At 41.4% G+C, this 23,201-nt stretch overlaps 1 protein-coding gene across 12 annotated transcripts in view; it reads left to right on the top strand.

The window, feature by feature from the left end:
• NPAS3 (neuronal PAS domain protein 3) overlaps nucleotides 1-22,623 on the top strand; it is a 617,308-nt gene extending 594,685 nt beyond the window's left edge. For all 12 annotated transcript variants that reach the window (XM_083740963.1, XM_083740962.1, XM_083740958.1 and 9 more), the window contains 4 exons: nucleotides 2,247-2,353; nucleotides 13,880-14,027; nucleotides 15,831-15,946; nucleotides 18,253-22,623. In XM_083740963.1, coding sequence (XP_083597089.1) covers nucleotides 2,247-2,353; nucleotides 13,880-14,027; nucleotides 15,831-15,946; nucleotides 18,253-19,562 — 1,681 coding nt within the window. In that variant the 3' untranslated portion in view covers nucleotides 19,563-22,623. The remainder of the gene's footprint in view (nucleotides 1-2,246; nucleotides 2,354-13,879; nucleotides 14,028-15,830; nucleotides 15,947-18,252) is intronic.
• Nucleotides 22,624-23,201: the final 578 nt, after the last annotated feature.

Raw genomic sequence — 23,201 nt, 5'->3', positions numbered from 1 at the left:
CCTCAGGTTCTGAGGAGAGCAGACTTGGACCCTAACAGTATCTAGTGGTGACAGCCATTTATTTTGTCCCATGGAACACAATGGTACCAATGACATAGAAAGCTATCATATACCAGCTCAGGTTATTTTTCCCTCTAGTAGCCCAGTATTGTTGCTCTGACTGGCAATGAGGTCTCTGTCACAGACTCCAAGGTCTCGGTCACAGGCTTCCATCACCTGTTAACCTGATTTAACTAGGGACTAGCAACATGAAAACACGTGCTCTAACACTGAATACACAGTGGCCCTGCCCCTTCATCTACAAACCTCTGTCCTGGCTTCCATTTCTTCGTCATGCTAGAATGATTTCCTTAATTTTTGGAGTATCTGCTCTTAAGTTTCTTGTTTTGGTGACTTTCATTTACAAGAACACCACATGAATGCTGAGTCTGAAACTTGGCAGTTTTCAAGAAAGCAATTTGTAACTGGCTTGCCCACATTTGCTCCTGCTCTTGGGCTTCCCATAGGCATCAGGTTGGCTGCTGTGAAACAAAGATGCTGAACTAGAGGGGACATTGGCCTGATCCAGCCGGGCTCTTCTCATATTCTTTTGGAGAGGAATGTCCCTACCTCCTGTCCCAGCCATACGAAACCTGCAGTCTGTCATGAATGGGATTTGGGCGGGGGGAGGCTGTCCAGCTTCTCCTGGTCCACATCAATTTTATGAGACTTATATTCTACCCCTTCCCATCCTGTAAAACCTGACAATTGACTGGAGACAATTTGGTCTCCATCAATCTACACAAAAGTGTGTGCTATCCCCTCTGGTGGGGGAGAATAGAGGAAGCAGAGTATCGTGGTTTCTCCTGCTTCCAGATGATGCAGGCAGCAGTCGTGTGTACACACACACACACACACACACACACACCACCTTTCACTTTAGTAAGTGATTTTTGCCAGATAGTGAGAACCTGCCAGGTAGTTCCCTAATTCACTGCAATATTTTTATCACACCTAGTTCTTACTGTCTCTCAGAGTGACTATAGGGAGTAACACACTGCTGGTTATCTCTGCACTCTAAATGTGTGAACCCTGTTTGTACGTTGATAGCTCTATCTCTAAACTAGTCTTAAACCTCTGCCATAGGGGAGCAGCCCTGCAAAATGTACCCTTGGGATCTTCATGGCTAAATGTTTCTAAAAGAGCCATTTGTGGGTGATAGAATTTAAAGCATAAAAATGAATTATGTCTTCTAAATGAGGGTGTGTGTGTGTGTGTGTGTGTGTGTGTGTGTGTAGAACCTATTTCAAATGTTTGCGCAGACGAGGCTGATTCACCCAACATGATTTTCAATTTTGAGGATTCCCCCCCTCCCTTCCATTGAAGCCTGAGGACATTGACATCTGGACAATCAATGACAGAGACATACACATACAGAGAGAGAGGCTGAGCAGAGCATAGAGCAGAAAGAGGTACTGAAAGGATTTAAAAGTTTCTGTGTGGAGTAAACCACAAAGTCCCAGTTGAAAGAGCCAGGAGTGAAAGCGTTGCTCCCAGCTGAATAAGACTAGAAAAGAGAACACCCCCAGGCATCTGTATGTCTCAGCATTTAAATTATATCGCTTGAAATGTCAGTTTTGGACTTTGTGCCAGGAAACAGTTGAAGAGCCTTTTTTTCCCATGAATATACCCAATAGAAGACCAATCTGTTGAAATGAAAGGTATCTCTAATCATTTAGCATAAGCATAGCATGTTCTCATTTTATTATGTAACCTTGAAATATCTTGCTCTTTTAATGAGGAGCTTTGTATTTTAAGGAATTATATTATCTTAGTGGCTGTTGTATGACACGAGTGGACCCACCAAAGATTTGCTTTGCATTTAATTTAATTGGCTGGTATCTGCAGCTTTCCTTTAAAAGAGACAAATGGAAAATATCACGATCTTAGTTTGTGCCTCATCTGTGCATAGAAAGCAGCAATGTCATGAATGTCCTGCTGTGATGAAAAACATTTCTTCAGATGCCCATTTTGTAGGAACCAATCTTAGAATTTCCTGTGTCCGCAGATAAGAGCATGGGCTAGGGACATAGCAATGTCTGTGCCAGCCCAGTAGGGTAATGTGCAACTGGAATTTCAAGAATGTCTTGGCAAGCAGATACACACGTGCTGTTTTTGGGGTATGGCTATAACATGATGCATTGTTCTTATATTATTATTGACTTACTTATTGCTCAACTTATAGGCTCTATTTTCTTCCTTCATAGGATTAGTGATTACATGGATCTGACCCCTGTAGATATCGTAGGGAAGAGATGTTACCACTTCATTCATGCTGAAGATGTGGAAGGGATCAGGCACAGTCACTTAGACTGTAAGTACTTCAAGGCATGTCAAAATGAACTGGTTTTACAACTGCTCTTGAACTATTCCTTGCATATTGTACATTTCTTTGTGGTTTACCTTGGGAATGGTTCTGTTGTAAAATGCTCCCCTCAATCATTTATGATTGCCAATGAGGGTTTGCAGTGAAACCCTATGTGTCTATTCAGAAGTAAACCCCATTGAATTTGACAGAACTTACCCCTACCTGAATACGCGTAGGATTGCAACCTCGGTCAGTATAAATCTTTTAATTGGTTGACAGCTCTAGTCCCTAGTTATCGTAGCTAACAGTTGATAGACCTGTTCCCCGTAAATTTATATATTCTGTCTAAAAAGCCATTTATACTAGTGGCCATCACAATATCCTACAGCCCAAAATGGGCTGTGAAAAAGAAAGAATAGTTTTAAAAGGCAGATGGTGCCATGAGGTCTGGAGGCTGCTGAGAACAGTGATTTATGAGTGTTAGTAAGTGTGGACAAGGCCGAGAAAGGGTTCCCCAAAGCACGCAAGGATCATTCTTTTCTGGTAAAACTTTTCTGGTGTGGCAGGAGATGGTACAGCTCCTGTGGCGACTGGCTTTACATTGCTTTCCAGTCGTGTAAGATGGACAGGTCCTTTATTTGAGAATGCTTGTGAGATAAGCTGACTAGTGATACGGCCCTTCATACCTCAGCTGCTGTGCTACTAATGAGTTTGCTATTGCTTCATGTATCATTTTATGGGCACTGTGCATGTTGCTGCATGCATAGTTATCAGAGACTCAGTTGAAATGTGATGCTGAGCACATAGGACATTGTGCTGGTACATTTTTATACAACCAGCATCAGAAGTATTTGGGCCTGTGGTGGGATGCATTTGCATTCCACCCTCATCTTTGATAAGGAAGAGTAGGGGAAACGCTGTGCTTTTCCACTGGCAGAGCCCCCTGGCTGCAATTATTTAACATAGCTGGAATTAATGCCGAGGAACTACTCTGGAGTAAACTATTTAAAATTGGGGGCCTCTTTACCAACTCCATGCTAAATTCCTGTCAAATAAATCCCCTTGTAGCCTTGTTTTTTTAAAAAATAAATAAATGTATTAGTATTCTGCATTCAGATAACCGTAAGAGGGACAAGGCTAATGAATATACATCCCATTGCTTTAATATATGAAAAAGGCACTTTAAGAGGCACTGTTCTAGTACAACAGTGTTGCCCTGTTCTGATTTAGCAAGTCCATTTGCAACTGGGGCGGGGGGGAGAATGAATGGGTGTCACATAATGTAGAAGCATATGTCTCCTCAATTAATTGAAAAAATTAATGATGTTCACTGAACAGTAACATCAAGTACTTTCTGGCTGGGAACCCAGACAGGATGTAGAGGAGTCAAGACCTCCAGAGGATGTCATGAATATACTTCTGGACGAATATAGGACAATATACCAGGATTTTAAAAATGGATATATTGCTTGTAGGAACATTGTCACTAGCATTGCATGGCCACAGATATAATATGTTCTTTTCCATTTTAGAATCTTAATTGAGGTCTAAATTCATAAACCTGACTCTGACAAAAAGATACTTGTCACCCTTAGCTATTGCTTGGAGAACATCCTCCTATTTCTTCAGGACTTGATTTACAGCTATAAGAAACACAATTCTTTAGGAACAGCGAGCAAGGGCAGTTCATTTCCCATAAAGCAAAGGTCTCTGATGAATATGTTTGGTAGCATTCTCTCTGATATACTCCTATTCGGTTTTCAGTAACTGAAATAATCCAGATTTTTTTTAAAAAAAAACGCTGCTTCACTACCATTTTATTCACTGCTTCCTTTTTGCCAAGCGATCTTGCCCTTCAATTCAGAGAGAAGAGTTTTCTCCAAAACCAGTTACACATACGTATATGGCTGCTTTTGTGTACATTCATTTGAAGATTTCTATTGACACATTTAATATTACTTAGTGGTTCAGTCTCCCAGCTACAAATGAACTAAGCCTTTTAACTTGTACATATCAATTATATTTTTCTTGTTCTTTTAATAACCTTAAGCACATAAAAAAGCCCAGATAGAATGACTCGATAATTCTTGACAGTAAAAACACACTTCACAAGTTTTGCTATCATGCTGTGGAATAACTCTACAATGTCAAGTAGCACACAATTAGTAAAACTGTAGGGGGAAAAAAGGAGTGTTTTGATCCTGAGGAATTTTGATCCTAATCATATCGAAATTTCAATGCTCTTGTAGTGCTTAATATCTTCAATCATAAAAGAAATCAAACTGATTCCAATGTCAGCCTTTTGCATTTTGTGGCTGCTGTGAAATGCTAAAATATACAAATGAATGTCACTGTTGTACAAGTTTATGATAATCACTAAAGCAAAAGAGATTGATTTTAAATTAATGTGATAGTATGTCTTGGGTTTAGATAATTTTTGAGTGAGCTAACTTAGAAGTCAGACCAACAATGGAGAGAGAATTTATCTTGCAGCATAAGCATTGGCAAGAGTAGCTAACTGCGGTGACTGGTCAGCCGGAGTATCTACCGCGTAGACAGACACTGACCTTTTGATGCAAAATGTGATATTATTGCAGTTGAAATGAAAGGGGGGGGGGGAAACACACACAACACAGAATGGCACATCAGTGGACAAAAGATTCTCAAAACCCATGCCTGCACAAGACCTTTTGTTGACTGAAGTGGACCTAAATGGTGCCTCTTCCTACTAGGGATAACACTTAGTCTTGTTATTCAAACATAATGTGGCACTGCTTAAAATTAGTGCTGTGCTGAAAATTTCTCCCACTTTCTTTTCACACCAACCCTTTTCACCAACTAATGAGAAAAGAAATTGCATGTGACAATTGTTAAAGGGGGAGAATATTTTAGTGTAATTCCCATGGATGGGGTCCAGGATTTTTGTTGCACTTTCACTTTTTGAGGTGGCTGAGGGGTGTTTAATTTCTTACAATTCACCTCACCAGTGATCTGCGCTCTGTACTCTTCCATTTCCACACATCGATTAAAGTCCATGGGAGGAGAATGTGAGGTAACTCCTCTCAAGGGCCCTTTCCGTGTCAGGAAGTGCTGGCAGCCAGGGAGGCTGCAAAATGTTGGAGAAATGTTTACTAGAAAGAAATTCTCTTTCTCTCTCTCTCTCTCTCTCTCTCTCTCTCTCTCTCACACACACACACACACACACACGTACTACCCTTGACCACCTCACAGTGATAAGGTAAGCGCAAAAACCCTCAGCCCCAGAAATGCTAAAGAAATTAAAAAGTGACCTGAGAATAAGGCAGAAAAACAGGGGAAGAAAACTTTTGAGAAGTTGAAGAACAGATTTCAGCATAACACTGCTTGAGAAAAGAGTTATAGTTGAATGTAAACACCAAAATGTATTGCAGCAAAAGGGCATATTGTCAACCACACAATTCTTCTCCTTCATTGAACACTACATTGAACTAAGAGAACTCCGGGAAGCTTGTCTCCTGGTTTCTGCTCAATTTAACTTAAAGTCCATCTGATCTCTTTGGAGTCTGCTTACGCAGAATGGTTTGAGGGGAAAAGAAATGGAAGGATGCCTGGAGCCAATGGCTCAAACAAAAGGGGGGGGTGGTCACTTTGACTCTGTCCACTTGGCAAAGCCTCAGATATTTCTCTGATACTGTTCTGTCCCTTCCCAGTCAGCAGCACCTCTGTCCAGAATGCCAGGGTTCATGTTAGCATTCAGCGCAGCCAAGTCTCCCCAGAGAAGGTGCAGAGGGAGCAGTGCCCCCAGTAGAACACTGCTCTGCCAATTATCCTATGGATCCAGACATCCTTGCCCTGGGACTGGAGCTCTTCACACCAGCTGCCCGGGTTCCTGGTAAGCTCTCAGGTCCTCCCTCATCTTCCTCAGGGCAACAGGATCAGATAAGACAAGCCAGGCAGGACCTCAGGGCTCCTGTCTTGTGGGTGGCACCATAAATCATTGGCCCCCTCTCCTGGGTCAGTCCCCTGGCCCCCTGCCTCTGTCACACACTCCTCAGAGCTTTGCTAGTCCCTGACATCTATTCTACCATTGTGCAAGCACTTGCGGGTGCATTATTAACTAGTGGTCATTTATTTCCCTTCTCCTTGCTGTTCTTTGGAGCCAACCCATTTGTAAGAAAAGAGATAGCTCAACAGAGGTTTCGTAGGGAGTTATCATTCACACAAAGTTTGGTTGTTACCCTGCACCAAACTTGCACTATTTCAGAAATTATTATAATAGTATCATTATTATTACATTTACATCCTACCTTGCCTTCAAGGAGCTCCAAGTAGCATAAATTGTTATGCCTGTCACCTTAACAACAACCCTGTGAGGTAAATTATACAGAGAAGCAGTCACTGGCCCCAAGTCACCCAGTGAGGTTCGTGCCTGAGAGGATTTGAACCCTGGTCTCCCAAGATCTTAGTCCAGTACTCTTAACCGCTACACCATACTGGCTCTCCATGGTGATGGAGAATGCTTCTCCGAGATTATCTCATCCCTAAGTAAGAAGAAGAGGAGTTTGGATTTGATATCCCGCTTTATCACTACCCTAAGGAGTCTCAAAGCAGCTAACATTCTCCTTTCCCTTCCTCCCCCACAACAAACACTCTGTGGGGTGAGTGGGGCTGAGAGACTTCAGAGAAGTGTGACTGGCCCAAGGTCACCCAGCAGCTGAATGTGGAGGAGCGGGGAAGCGAACCCGGTTCACCAGATTACGAGTCCACCGCTCTTAACCACTACAGCACGCTGGCCACAATCACATTTATGAACAGCTCCCGTAATGTAGATAAAACTGCATTCAGTGACCAGAAGCTATTGTATGTTTCCTACACATCTCTCCAGTCTGTTTTTTGGGAGAAAGGAGATGATGTGTAGGTGGTCTCTCTGGATGTTGAGCTCATAATTCATTTAGGTATCAAGCATAACAGAAGTTTGCTAAATATTGTGTGGGCATTTTTTTATTATAAAAAATCAATTAGCAGTTGCCTACTATTCAAAACATCTAGCTCACTAATTATGAAATCTGTAGAAAAGATAAACATCAAAGGCTCCGTTGATTCTGGGAGCTGTTATATTTTAAAAATACTGTATCTGTTTCAAACAAATAAGGCACTTAATGTACTCTTTCTGTCTGTGATGCTATTTCCCCCATGGGTTTTGAAAATGACCTTCCTGTAAGCATCAAGGACTATAACTTTTCAGGTAGAGAAACTTGTTCTTGTTTTAAGTCAGTGCCAGGTATATCCCCCTATAGTGCACAGTTTTCAAAAGCAGAAGAAAAAGTAATCCAGAATTTTTCTTTAAAAAAAAGAAGAAAAAGCACTACTCTGTTTCCAGAATGAAGTTACCCTGTCAGCTTGCCTTGGGCCTTAGGTGGAGAAGAGGAGATTAAAGAGTCAGTATTCCTTTTCATGTTTCATCTGCCAGTTTTGTGAATGTAAAAAGAGAACTGGTATTTACAGCTAGGTATCCAATTGTGATGCTTTTCCGCCTCCTGATAAATTAACAATATTTTCATAGCAGGACAAATTGAATATCAATGTTCCCTACGCTCATTGATAAGGTTATTTTTGCGGAAGGAATAAATAGCACAGATTCAGCCTCCAAATTTCCTCCACTATAATGGGGCTTTGTGAAGGCAGTGAGGATGTGAAGGCTTCACTGTAAGCTGATCTCATCATTTCCTATTTACTCTATACTTACCTGAATACACAATATACTGTAGCTTTTAAATGCATTTGTACCCTAGTGAAATGTCCTATTGTAAGCTGTTTCACTTTAAAAGACTGCTTTTGATATGAGATTTCTTCATCTCCTCTTCAAACTGAATTAAACTATTTCCTTCCTATAAAACACAACTTGCTCTTTAGAAAGCTTCTGGCTTTGATTTCTCAGAAGAGCCTTACAGGAAGAAACCATGTTCTTTTTTTAAAAAAAATAAATGCATTTCTGGGAACAAACTTGTACTGACCTGTTTTGTTTTACTCGCAAAATTAGATGCCTGGGAAGAACGTGAATTTCTTTTGCTGTAATTTCACTGCATGCAAAATTCCAAAACAAAGCTAGCGCCCCTTTGCTAAAAGAGGTGTGCAGTCCTTTGCAGTATATTTGCCCCAAGATAAATCAGTCTATAGATTTTGTACTCCCTTCATAAAGCGCTTCCTATGCAGTGTGCATTTTGCATGCTAACAAAATAAGTGATAACACTGTAAATGGATTCAACAAAATCTTGCAACCAGTTTTTAGCAAACATAAATGTATAGATACTGTAAAGGTCTCTTCCAAGAGAACGTCTGCTCTTGGTTGGTAATTGTCTTTGATTAAATTGGCTTCATTTGGTATCAACTTTGGAAACATGATTTAGTTGCTGTTTTGGTCATCCCATTGTCTACAGTGACACTCACTGGTGGCATCCCTATAGCAAAAATTGTTATAAAGTAAAAGACATACTCCAGAACCCTAATTTGCTTTAGCCATGATGGCCTCCTCTTCTCTCCCCCCCCCCCATATATTTAAATCCCGTTAATATAACTGTTGGTTTACATAGTGATGAAAACAGGAATGAGCACCAGCTTTGTAAAAATACAGAGCTGGTCACATCTATGTAACTTCAGTGATGCCTGAAACAAAATGGTTTTCTAAAATAAAAGTTCACATGTGTTCCAGTACTCATCTCACACCATGTCTGTTTTCCTAATGGTAACAAGCATGCATTTCAAAGGGAAGCTATGAGAATTAATGGTTTAATCCTATGAATGTCTACAATGGGACTTAGCTCAAAATAAGTATGTGCAGGATTGCATCCTTCATTATTAATTGCAAGGGAGGCAGCATTTATGAAGTTCAAAGCTATGTATTTAAAGGAGGTGCACTCTTGCTGCTTCCTAAAACTCCAAGGTCCTTGTTTTCTCAAATGCGCACACAATCACTTGATTATTTCATCAACAGTTGATCAGAATCCTGAACTGCTGAACTATTTTGCTGAACAGAGATATTCTAAGACATTAAAACCTGTAGGGAAGCCTTTCCTCCAATTTTTTTCTTCCCAAACCTCAATCAGAACAATTACAAACTCAGAAGAATTTGCATAAAATTGCTGTTTCAACACGGATGCAGCCGTGGTTTGACAGAAAAGCTTTACAGTAGGTAGTTAGTATTGTGGCACCTTTTTGCTTAGCCATGCAGTTTAACCACTCCGTGAATGAGAATTGCTCCTCAGACATGAATACAAAAAAGCAAAAGAGCCTTTTGATTAGATATAAATGCAGAAATCTGGTCAACTTATAGCTTGTTTACAAAACACTATAACCCAAATTGCAAATGTTTGCTGCTGCTACAAAACAGAACAGACTGAACTTGCTGTCAATTTATTGTAATGTCAAAACACTTTGTCAAAAAGTTTTTCGAGTCAAAATAAAATGCATATACAAGTTTGCCAGTTCGTTGGCTCTCTCTCGTTATATGAAGAGGAAACAAATTTTGCAGTGCATGCATCAGGGCAAGCATTTCAGGTTACTAGACAGAACAATTCCCCCTGCATGCTGTTCTGGGGGTTCCTCTGACCCAGCTGGACCAATTTGGGGGTCCAGAGGGGGAAGGAAGGGGGACATCCTTTTATGAGCTTCTACTGACAGGGCTTATTACTTGAATCCCACCCATGGAAAATATGTGATCACACCTTCCATTAATAAAGTTGGTACGCTGCATGTGGGTGGGCTGGGTCAGTGAACCCCCAAGCAGGGAAAAGGATAGGACTGGACAAGGGTCCCTACAAATGGTGGGACACCTAAGGTACCCAGAAAAACCCAGCTTTTTAATAACACAGCTTCATCAGGTGGGATAGATGAATGCAAGAATTGGTATCTGGCCAAGGCAGCAAGACATTCTGAAGTGTCGGCCATGGCACAGGGATGGCATCCGGGCTTTGCTTCAGGCAGCAAAAGGTCTTGGACCAGCACTCACCCCCAAAATGCTGCCTACTCTCCAGGGAACAATTCTTTCTTTGAAAGGCTGTCTCATTTAAAGACAGGGGCCACTAGAACAGAGAGCAGGGGGCTTGAAGTTGCCCATTGACCGTTAGCTAGCATGTGGACAGCAGAGTGAGCAAGCAGCTGGTCACAGTCTTCCCCATTATGGTGAGACATTGTCAAGAGCCCTGTAGTTCTGTTGGGATTGGGTTTGGATTGGCAGGTTCTGAAGCAGCAGGAGGAGGAAGAAATGGGGGGTGGCCCTGAATGGTGGGAAGCTGGGTTGGAGGAGGGGGACCTTCTCTTTCCACCCTGACTTCAGCTGCTTCAGAAGGGGGTGGCAAAGGGTAAGAAGAGGTGTTGGAGAAAATTAGAAGAGATAAATACATAGAATTAAATAAGTGGAAATAGAAATGAAGGGAGTAATAGCAGAGAGCTGCTATATAGGAAGAAGACATGAAACAAGGAGGGAAGATGAAAGAAACAGTTTGGGGAATAAGGCTAACTATGAAAGAACAGGATCAAAAATAACAGGAGTTGAGGAAAAATACTTTGAGTGGCATTGGGGGGGGGTTTAAGCATCTGGACCAGATCCAGGCACTGCTGGAGGAAACCAATTTTCTAGATCCATTTCAGCTAAGGTTTAGGTGTGGTTTTGGCACAGAAACATTTTTGGTCGCTCTATATGATGACCTCTGTTGGTAGGGAGACAGGGAAAATGTGTGGAGGGTGGCAACACAATAATGGGCATTTTCTGGGGCATTCCCCATTTGTAGAATTCTCTCCCCAGGGAGGCTCGCCTGGCGCCTTTGTTGCATATCTTTTAAGAGCCAGAAAAAACATTCCTCTTCTCCAGGTCTTTGGCTAATTAAACCATCTATGGCTCTTTCAACTCTGTGTGGGGAGGGTATTGGTTTGCTAGTTACTATGCTATGTATTTTTGTGTTTTTATAAACTGCCCTGTGATCTTCAGGTGAAAGGCGGTATAAAATAAATACAAAAATATTATTATTATTATTATTATTAATAATAATAATACCCATCTCCACTTACAGCCTCTGGTGAAGCAAATTATGGTGGACTTAAGTTATACTTAAATCGGCCCTTGAAAACCCATGCTACAATGGGGATGGTTCCATTTCATCTTAAAGAGTTTTTGGGAAGGAACTGGTGTTGTGTTAAATTTGGAAGTGCAGTGGCTCATTATGACAGTGTCTATAGTCATGCAAGAAGGAGTCTTGATCTATTACTGTGTGTGTGTATACACACACACACACACACACCAAAGACCAGCTGTATATAGCAAAACGCCTGATGCGTTAAGATCAGCCTGGATGCTATCCTTTACATAGTTTCCTGGAAGTAAGTTCCATTGCACTCAGTAGTGCTTACGTCTGGCTGCAAATGCCTGGAGATTTGACAGAGATCTTCAGCCAGCTGAATTGCAACCTTTGGCTTTTAATAAGAAATGCAAATAGTCTTTCAAAAGGTTTGTTGCCATTGAAGCTGAAATTGGTATAGGAACTCCATCCAACAAAAGAAACATCTAGTCTCTGCTTAATTATTTTCCTCGTTTTCTGACTTCCTCTATCTGTCACAAACAAAATTATTCATTTGCAGAGCCAGGAGTGATGTTTCAGCCCCCAAATGCTATTGGGAGTGCTGCTTGTGTGCCTTGAACTCAGCTGATGAACACTGCTTGCTGTATATCATGCCTGAACCCAAGACAAGACCTGGCTATAGTTTTGCAAGTGAGATGGAGAGTAATAGGGACTGGACAGCTGCCACTGCAGCTGCTTAGCTTGAACCCAAGTACTTCCTGGTTTTAGCAGCAGGCAGCTAAAACACCAGCTTGTGGGGGGCTGAGTCTAGAAGTAACAGCCACAACGCATTTTGCTGGAGGTAAAGAGCCTGAACAGAGGGGGTGTAATGGGAGGTGCTCCTAGAACCAGCTGGGAAACATGGGATCCTGTGTGAAAAGGGAGCGTAAAAGAGAGAAAAACCTCATTCCCTTTGCCTTCCTGTTCTTCTCTACAAAAATAAAACCGCAGTTCCACACTTGTCTAGATTTTGATGCTGATACAAACCTAGCCTCACATGAACATGCCCAGGTTTTGGTGCTGATAAACACAGGTTATTTTGATACCGTTTTCTTGATTTGAAGGTACATCCAATTTTAAAGATGCAGTCCCAGTTCCGAGTTTGAAGTTTAACAGGTTTAAATACAATTCCTACTCAAAGTGACTTCATTTACCCGTCTTTTCTTACCCTCCCCCCCACCCAAAAAAAAATCAAAATGTACTTCATGAAACTATTGTATATGAAGCACTTATTAGCCATAATTAAATGGACAATATGAATTTACTACGTCTTTAGGACTCTGGCTTGTTCTGGTTTAGAGCAAGATGATTAATGCAAATACATATTACTTGAGATAACCATTTAGCAGCTAATTTAGCCAAATTTATTACAGCAGTTAGAGGTTTTTCATTTTAGCAGACGGAGACAAGGACATGCCAAAAGCAGAGATGTATGTGAATGCACACTGCCCTCTAGCGTGCAAGACTTTGCCAGATTAAGAACAAATACAGACGAGAGGAAGAAATACGAGCTGAAGTCCTAAGAACAGCAAACTTGTTCTTTAAATCCATGCCAAACACACACTACCTCATTCCAGCGGGTGATGTATAGCTTTCTCCCCTTTCATGGAGACAAACGTATCTAGCTACATAGCCCGTTTTCACTTGGCAAAGTGCCGGTCTGAAGCACATTTGAACATCTGTACGTATATTTAAGCATTTTTAAGCACAGTGATTGTTTTCACTTGTCCTTCCGTTTCTGGACCAATTTCAGACACTGTGCAGAGACTTTTGGCTTTAACACGCTCAATTCTTCGACTCCCTTAGGCCACAGTTCCTTCCACAGCTCTTTGGTGGATTTATTTCGCTCTGGTATTAAGCAAAGTCTCGGCAGACATTCCCCCTGCTGACCATTGGAGATTTGGTTCATCTGAGGACTGTAAATTCTGTTTGACAAGATCAAAAGAAACAGATGTGTAAGTTCAGTAGTTGATATCGCCTGCAATGAAGAGGAATGATCAAAGAACTAGGGTTCCCAAACCTTTCAAATAGCCAGAATCTCAAAGAGGTTTACCCAGGAGCTATGAATAAATCACATAGAAATTTAACTTTTTTTAAAACACACACACACAATTTGATGTTGAGTGCATCGGAAATGTCCACACAGGATTCTTTGCTCAATGAGTTCGTGGAGATTTGTACTCCTTTTTGCTGCTCCTCACTTACATGAGCTGCCAAAAGCAGATTAAAATCGCAGTACAGATGGAGGTGAACCTTTGCTTCTCTGTCAGGTCTCTAGGAAATGGCTGGATTGATTTGTCATTGTAATGCTTTTTATTAAATGTAGCAGGACAAAGGCCTCCCCTCTCCCTGTATATGTGTTGTGCTCCCTTTGTGGGGAAGATTCTCCTTTAAGTGCAATGCTAGCGGCATTTCTTTGCTCCTTTTGTTTCCCTCAATCCAGTGCTCAACAAGGGTCAGTGTGTAACGAAGTACTACCGCTGGATGCAGAAGAATGGGGGGTATATTTGGATACAGTCGAGTGCCACCATCGCGATCAATGCCAAGAATGCAAATGAGAAGAACGTCATCTGGGTCAATTACCTTCTGAGGTATAGCTTTCTGTCAGTTCCGTTATCTGCATTTTTGTTGTCACTGCATGAGTCATGTTGAATGGGCAATGTCAAAGAAAGAATAAAAGGAAGTGAATGTTCAGAGGCGGTGTCTACTGATCGTAATAGAAAGATGTTCATAGGGTTGCTCAATTCTGGACATCTCTCAAATTCCCGCCTTGCCTTTGCTTACTAATGGCTTTATTACAGAGCCTGATTCACAGCCAGCCCTTGCTAGCATGCTATCTTTGGCTGTCATAGAATTCTGGACAATAGCTTGTTATTGTATGATTTTCCTAACATATTTTTAGCATATGTCCCCGTCAGGTCATTTTTGTTCACTTGTAGCTTCAGAAGCACTGGGAGTATGGGTGAAATGCTAAGATTGTAAGCCCTATAAATTGTATATAGGAAAACACCGGGCATGCTTTTCCAGGAGAATTCTAAAGTTGATGGTACCTGCCTGATCTGAGTTCTTGGTAGATGGCAAAGAATGTAAAGAGTTCCATTTTACACAGGGTCTTCCCTTCCCAATCTCAGTTCTGTTATCTGTAAGATGGAAACAATAATGACCATTCAGATGTCGAGTTGTGGGACCAGTGGAATTAGACTTGTAAAGTAGCTTGCACAGTAACACCCAAGTTCTAAGCATTTGTTTTCAATAGTCCTGCTGACTGCAAGAAGGCTCCTTAGGAATGGAGTTTTAAATAGAGATACAGAAATGGGGGGACATGTGGAATTTTTGAGGGTGACAAACAAGTCATTTGTTGCCCCTTTCAGTTGCTTTGAAGGAAGGCTCAGTTTATTTCATCACTGGAGCAATGGATGGGAAAGGGACTGCAACAGCCATGTTGATTAGAGGAGACAGGAAAGAAAAGCCAAGTGTATAACCAAAAGTGGGTGCCCTACCATGGCACTGCTGCCCCTCATCTGAAACCCCTTTAAGCTTTTCTTAAGTAGAGCTGACTCTTGGCATCACTGCAGGAGTGGGAGACTTGCTCAGCATGAGCCAATGTTAAAAGTTCATAAATACAGGCTTTTTTTTGCTTTCTAGCAACCTCCAGATTTTTTATTTGTTTATATGAAAGATCTGTGGCCACCACCAGCTCTTTCAGAGGCTCTCAAATGCAAGCTTTAGGAGTGGCTGTAAGTGATTGGAAGCTCTAATGCTACATAAACCTAGTTGGTTCTCTTTGTATGCTTCATTCCGTCTTCAGCTACCCTGGCATTGAATTTTAAACAGTACAGTTTTTGAGCTGATTCACATGTTATAATCAGCCACTGATATTCTTCAGAGCAATGATGTTGTTGCTGCTGCTATTGCTGTTGCTGTGTTTATATGCTGCCCATCTGCCTGGGTTGCCCCAGCTACTCTGGGTGGTGTCCTTACCTAGAGGCAAATGTCTCTACCAGAGTTATGCAAAAGTAGAGGTGGAATCATCGTAAGATGTCAAAAAAGATTTGAAGGGGGTAGCAAACTGTGCACTCCAAAGATGGGAATGACAGAAAATGTTTTTGTAGAGACGTCAGCACAACCTGGCTGCTTGGTTAACCACAAATGTTCTGGCACTGATACCTGAGCAGTAGCAGACATTCAGGATAGAAATTTTGATGGTAACATTTAAAAGAAGTTTCCATAAAACTTCTGCTGTGAAGAACTGGAAGGAGATAACATGTGTTTGCATGTTTGCTTTGCCGTGCTGTTTATTTGCATGTTTTGCCCCAGAGATTTGAGGAAAAGCGGAGGTGATCAAGCTCCAAGTCATAAATTTGTGTTTATATTTGCCATCTCTTCTTCTTTAGCAACCAAGAATATAAGGACACTCCAATGGATATTGCACAGCTCCCTCATCTGCCAGAGAAAACCTCAGAGTCCTCTGAGACCTCCGATTCTGAATCAGATTCAAAGGACAACTCAGGTAACATAAGCACTCAGGTTTTTTTGTTGCCTTGCATCTTAAAAGGGTCTCTGGCAGGGAGGTGGGGAGTTGGTTTTGCTTTTTAACTTCACAGCGTCAAAAAAGGAAAGTTAGGAATTATAGTCACAGACTTATCAGTTGATCTTGCAGTTCTCATGCTACAACACTACCTAATGGTACTTTTGAAAGGTAACAAAATATATCCTAAACCTATAAATTCAGAGTACTCATGCTTCTTTGAATTATCCACAATTTGTATGCATCCAGCATTATTTATTTAATAAAAAAAAATTTATATACTGCCAGCTCATATAAAGTATCATGGTGTGACCAACCACAATGCATACAAGGCCAATAATGCATAAAACACTAGAAAAATAATTCAAAATAATCATTCAAATACCTGGCTAATCAAGAAGGTTTAGGCAGGATAAAAACTTGTCCAAGATATGCCTGCAAGTATTTAATAGAAAGCATCCTATTTGTTTGAGGGTTTGGAATACAATTATAGTTCTTAACTTCCAGTGTTGATTGTTTCTTTTTTTTATATCAGCTTTGGGGGTATTGGGGTTTGTTTAGACCTGAAACTTCTCAGAAGAAATTTTGAGGGAAGAAAAATTATGAGAATTATCATTTAAGGTGCCCTACGCACCCCACCCCCCACCCCTCATCTCAAAGGATCATTTTGCTGAATGCTGTCTGTCGTTTTTTGGTGGCAGTCACAATTCCACACAGACCTGCCACCCTGCGGTGCCCTGGAACATCACTAGGTCTGGAGCATAGCAGGAAGGTGAAGAACAGCACCTGGACAAAACAGCCCAATAAAGCCCAACAAATTTCCAGGATCTAGAGAATGCTGAGGTGTCAGCTGAGAGGAGAAGGAAAGCGGAGGTAAAGTTAGGAAGAAGAGGAAAGAGGCCTGCTCTAGCACAGGAGTCAGCAACCTTTTTCAGCCATGGGCCAGTCCACCATCCCTCAGACCATGTGGGGGGTCAGACTATATTTTGAGGAAAAAATAGGAACGAATTCCTATGCCCCACAAATAACCCAGAGATGCATTTTAAAAAGCACACATTCTACTCATGTAAAAACACCAGGCAGGCCCCACAAATAACCCAGAGATGCATTTTAAACAAAAGGACACATTCTACTCATGTAAAAACACGCTGATTCCTGGACCATCCACGGGCCGGATTGAGAAGGTGATTGGGTCACATCCGGCCCCCGGGCCTTAGGTTGCCTACCCATGCTCTAGCACTTAGCAGCTTGTAGTCAGCATCCTGGAAGAAAAGACTGGGGCTAAGGGCCACACATGCCATGAAGTTAAGCCCCCCTTCCTGCACTATGTTTCAGGGGGAAGGAAAGGGAAAAGAACATATTCCACACACACACACACACACACACAAAAAAAAAAAACACTATAAAGCAAGGACAGGAAGACAGGAACCTGTTTCAGTCTGGGAGCTGCATTCTCTTCTGGGCAATCTTCCAGGGGCCCCCAGGTGCTGAATTACACCCAGCACCGGGGGGGGGGGGGGCTGACATGTGACGTCACTCGGATTGTACATTGCATGTGACGTCAGGCCGTGCTCCTCTTCCAACACAGTGCAGCCAGGCTGTGCAGGGTCGGGAGCGACTTCCTGTCAGGCCTCCTCAAGATTTGGGGGAGGGGGACCCTTCCACCAAGCACTGGGGGGCTATAAAAGGCTCCACACCATGGAAATGGCGCCCCTGCATGGGCCACATTCCAGTGGTGGCCAGGGCCAGAGAATAAAGTGAGCAGAGCAACAGAAGTAACTTTCACCTTTGGGCAATAGTGGCAGGGAGGAGGGATTGGAAGCTCCAGCCCAGCCTAAAGTAAATGCTTCCATCCTACAAAGCTGCCACTGCCCCTCAGAGAGGAGAAGCCCGATTTCCAAGAGTCAAAAATAGGCCTGGAGAAACTTCTGCTCTTGCCACTATCTGCATAGCCTTGTCCTCTCTCAGTCACAACAAAGTATCACCGAATTTTATGTATGTGATCTGTTGACACTGTGCCAGTCAAAGTATGTTCTCGTTTCGTCTATGTGACATAAAGGTACCCCACTTCCACTCACAGTCCGGAGGGAGATGAAGGGCAGCCAAATCCCTCTCAGCTTGATACTTGCTGTGGTTTCACACATGAAAGGAAATGCATTGTGCCAGATGCTGTTGCCAGAGAAATTACCGGTAATAATATCTCACTGGCAACTATGCCTCTAAGTGGGCTTTAAATCTTGCCTTCTTGTTCTTAATGGTGTTTCTGTGCTTTTCTTTCCGTTCTTCAGAGGACAATGAGAATTCAAAGTCGGATGAAAAAGGAAACCAGTCGGAAAACAGCGAAGACCCCGAGTCAGATAGGAAGAAGTCTGGGAACCAGTCAGATAATGAAATGAACTGTAACGATGATGGCAACAGCTCCAGCAACCAGGACAGCAGAGACAGTGATGACAGCTTTGAAAATTCTGACTTTGAGAATCAAAAGGCCCCGGAGGATAGTTTTGGCACTCTTGGTTCTATGCAGATAAAGGTGGAACGCTACGTGGAGAGCGAATCGGACTTGCGGTTGCAGAACTGTGAATCGTTGACCTCAGACAGTGCCAAGGACTCGGACAGCGCAGGAGAAGTCAATGCCCAGTCTTCCAGCAAACATCAAAAGAGGAAGAAGAGGAGGAAAAAGCAGAAAGGAGGCAGCATGACCCGCAGAAGGCTGTCTAGCACCTCAAGCCCCAACGGACTTGACTCCGCATTGGTGGACCAGCCCCAGCTGCTCTCATCGCCAAACAGTGCCTCAGTGCTCAAAATCAAAACGGAGATCTCGGAACCTATCAATTTTGATAACGATAGCAGCATTTGGAATTACCCGCCCAACAGGGAAATCTCAAGGAACGAATCTCCCTACAGTATGACCAAGCCCCCCAACTCAGAGCACTTCCCTTCCCCCCAAGCCAGCAGTAGTTTACATGTCTCCATTCCAGACTCTGTCCTCACCCCGCCAGGAACTGAAAATACTGCCAGCCGCAAATCTCAGTTCAGCACCTCATCCACTTCCGCCTTGGCTCCCGTATCCTCTGACCCTTTGTCACCACCTCTGTCCGCCTCTCCACGGGACAAGCATCCTGGAGGCCCCAGCACTTCCAACTCTTTGTTGTACACTGGGGACCTGGAAGCCCTCCAGAGGTTGCAAGCAGGCAATGTGGTGCTTCCTTTGGTTCACAGGGTAACTGGAACCCTTGCCGCCACCAGCACGGCTGCTCAGAGGGTCTATACCACTGGCACTATTCGGTATGCTCCAGCTGAAGTTACTTTAGCCATGCAGGGCAATCTCCTCCCCAACACCCACGCTGTTAACTTTGTGGACGTTAACAGCCCCAGCTTTGGCCTGGATCCTAAAACGCCGATGGAAATGCTCTACCACCACGTTCACCGACTCAATATGTCAGGACCGTTTGGAAGTGCTGTGAGCGCGGCCAGTCTGACCCAAATGCCTGCAGGGAATGTGTTCACAACTGCCGAAGGACTTTTCTCCACTCTTCCGTTTCCTGTGTACAGCAACGGCATTCATGCCACACAGACACTGGAGCGGAAGGAGGATTGAAATATGACCACATACTGTGTTCAGTGTTAAACTCTGAGGCATAGACTATATTTTAATTTAGACCTTTAATTCTAGCACTTTGAATTTGAGCAGGTCAGCTAATTCTCTCAATATGATGGTCCCCATTTCACCCCCCCCCTTTCTCTTTAACTTGACTTATTCTTTCATGTAAAAGATATTTTTTTATTTTTGCCTTCAGAGAGCTGAAGTACCAGTTGCCTGCCATTTTGTCTTCTTCCGAGATGTGTATTTTTTTTCTTCCTTTGCATCTTTATTAAGATGCCTTTAATATGTGTATTGCCTCTGCCATAGAATACTCAGTGATGTGGTAAAGAGATTTTAAAGTGACAACCATTGGGTTTACTTCAACATGATCTTGATGTGATCAAGATTAAAAGAAACAAGCATAAAACAATGTGCCCTGTTTGACTAAGTCAAATGAAAAGGGTTTTTTTTGGTTCCTAATTCCTTTAAAAAAAATAGGGGATAGTATTTTAGAATTTTATGCAGAGTTTAATTCACTTTTTATGGTTAAGATTTTCTTACTTGCACATACAATAATTTGGGTTCTTAAAAAAGTTAATTTCTGGCCTGTGATTAGAATATTAAGATGGACTAAATGTTAATTACAGAAACGTTAACTTCATTTCTAAAACCATGGTGCTATCATTTATTAATCTGTAATGTCTTCACACAATACGCAGCTCGTGGGCTGGGTTTTTTGAAAGGAATGTCTTCTGTACTAGTCTATAGTCAGGTGCTGCAGTCTCCTTGGTTAGTTAAGACAAAAGCCCTCATTAACATTTGCTGCAGGACTTATTTTTTTTACCTCCAAACTAACAAGCATAGCCTCATATTAAATTTAAATGGATCTGGAAGCCGTTTCTTTTTTTGGTAAATGCATGTTAAATGAACAAGAAAACTCAAAACTGGTGTGAGGATCAGTGTTTGGTTGTTTTTTTATTTATAGGTTTTTACTGTTTTGCTTTACTTTATTTTATTTCTTTCTCAGTGTAACTGAGGCTAATTTTACAACTCCCAAATAACACTTCAGAGTAAGAGGGGAAATATATATATATATATTTAACATGTTTTTTATTTTTTCATTTAATGTTATAGAGGGAAGGTTGTATTTTATTTTTAAGTTTTGCTCATTGATTTGTCTTTTGTAATCCCCCTCCTTCTAGTGTCAAAGCCAATATGTTTTAAAGAATGGGTTAATAAGCTTGAAATAGATAACTGCAACTAAAAACTGCACATTAAGTATAAAAAAACAAAAGAAAAAGAAATCTCCTATTTTGTCTTTGTTGCCAGAAATCAATGTAGTGTCAAACACTCCAAATGACTGTCAAGTATAAATTCTTCTTCCACGCCCATCTTTGGCAGCTGTTTGTTAAGGCATCTAATAACAGATGTGAGAACTGTAATGTGTACAATGTGTAAGTGTCCTTGGCTGTCAGTCCCATTGCAGTTTCAATGTGTGTTACTATATGCAGTATATACTAAGCTAATGTAGTTGTTTTGTCCTTTGTCTTCTCTGTGCTTTATCTCTAGTCTGGAGTGGTTAAAGTCCCATTCCTACAGTCCTAGTGAACCAGTGATTCTTGGGGGTTAGTGGTTTTTGTGTGGTGGCCTTCCTCTGTAATGTCACCTTATGCTGCTTCCACTGTCTGTATACCTTTTCATTTCTGCTGTTGCTTTGCTGTTGTGTATTCTCAGACCTCTCTCTCTCTCTGTCTTCCTTCCTTCACCTTTTCTCCCCTGTTTCTTCCTCTTTCTCTTCTTCTCTTTTCCCATTCTCAGAGATAAAAGACTCTTAACTAGCTCAAGGTTAATGGAGCCATTCCCCCCCCCCCCCCACAGAGGAATTCTGGGTATGTCTTACTCTTACAGTGTGCATCGCACAATGCACTAAAGGGTGATACTTAGATATATTAAGCAAAGTGATGCCATATAGCCTCAGTTGTTAACATTTCCAGAGTCCCTTGTGCTCTAACTGTAAGTAGAGGGTGCATTTCTTTGGTTTTCTCCCAGGTAGGTTGATGGAGTAATATACAGAGAGCAATTTCAAGTGAGATAGAAAATTCTTGCAAAGGTCAACAGACGTTGTTAAAAAAGGGAACCTGAGCTTAGGATTGTCATATACATATATATATATATTTACATATATGTGCAATGTTAATGTAATTTTAACTCAGCTGGTCTCTACATTTTGGATAACATACGTGTTGTTGAACCAATTTCTAGTACAGTTGCTATAGAATCTGAGGGGCAGGTCTGAGGGAGAGTGGAAAGGAATAATGTCCCAAAGGGGCATTTTGGATGTCACAAATTTTGATAATGGGCTTTTAAAGAGTTAGATTTGAAGGATGTTTAAGTAGATTTCAAGGCCAAGGGAAGCTGATTTGGGCTTTCCCTTGGAAGCTCTACTCTAGCTATTGAACAATCAAAGGAGTGCACCTATCAGCTACAAAGAACAGCTAGACAGCTGTTGTTGTTTTAATTTTATTTTTGAATAAATGTTTCTGTGTTGTGTCAAAATGATTTCTGGTGATTTAAACTAACAGATAATCACAGCTGCTGTCTAAATCCATAGTGTTTAAAATTACAAAATGGAAAAAAAAACCTTCATTACCTGTGAAGACTGTGTCTGTGTTTTTAACTATTTCTTGTACAAATATATGAAATCTTTTATGAGGAGACTGGTGCCAAGTAGCTGAATAAAGGGGAAAGGGATTCTGTTCGTATAAATCTTAGCAGTGTTACCAACTCTACAATATATAAAAAAATTAAAATGTTAAAAAATGACAGCTATGGTACATTTATTTTGTGTTAAGCTAACCGAATCTAACTTCTTGAGTGCCTGGCTTATTCGAAACACTTTTTTCATTGATCATTGATAATGCTGCAAATCAGAAATGTACATACTTCATTTACAACAGGGTTCTTTTTATACTTTTGTAGATTCTCATACATGTCATACATGGTTGTCTTTATGTAACTTAATTTTTTTTCATCCTGCAGGTGCCATTTTCATAATAAACTTCTCTTGGATTTGTTACTATCTGGCATCATTTCTTTTACATATGATCATCCTGATTAATTAATGCTGGTAGTATTTGTTTGAGCAGGGTACCTTGTTTGCTAATTTTTATTAAAAAAGCTAAAACCTGTTAAAAAAAAGAGGGCATAACTAGATTATTCTTAAAGCTTACAAGCTATTCAAAGAAGCTACGTAGATGCAGGCTCACAATGCTAATCCAAATACTACACCAAACATGCCACCATCTTAAATTCTCAGCAACCCCAACTCATTCTCATACTGAGCATTTTATGCACATTATCAAAGCTGACTAATAGACCGGAAATGTTAACAGTTATATAAGGTGTGACTTTATTTAATGATTACACACCAGAAGAGGGCAGCTCACATACGTTAATCACATAAAATGCACTTTATATTTTCATTTATTATACTCAACATTGTTATAACCAAACTCTTCCGTCACTCATGTTCTATCTAGGTTCTTGATTTTTCTAACAACTTTCTTCCTCCAGAGTGGAAAAACAACTAAGTCATTGGTTTTCATATATGTTTATTGGCCAGGCTTTCTGGCAAGCAAACTGAGGGCAGAAGAG

The sequence above is a fragment of the Podarcis gaigeae genome (genome assembly GCF_964106915.1).
Source record: "Podarcis gaigeae genome assembly, chromosome: 1".
NCBI lineage: Eukaryota > Metazoa > Chordata > Lepidosauria > Squamata > Lacertidae > Podarcis > Podarcis gaigeae.
This window is presented reverse-complemented; position numbering and strand designations above follow the sequence as displayed.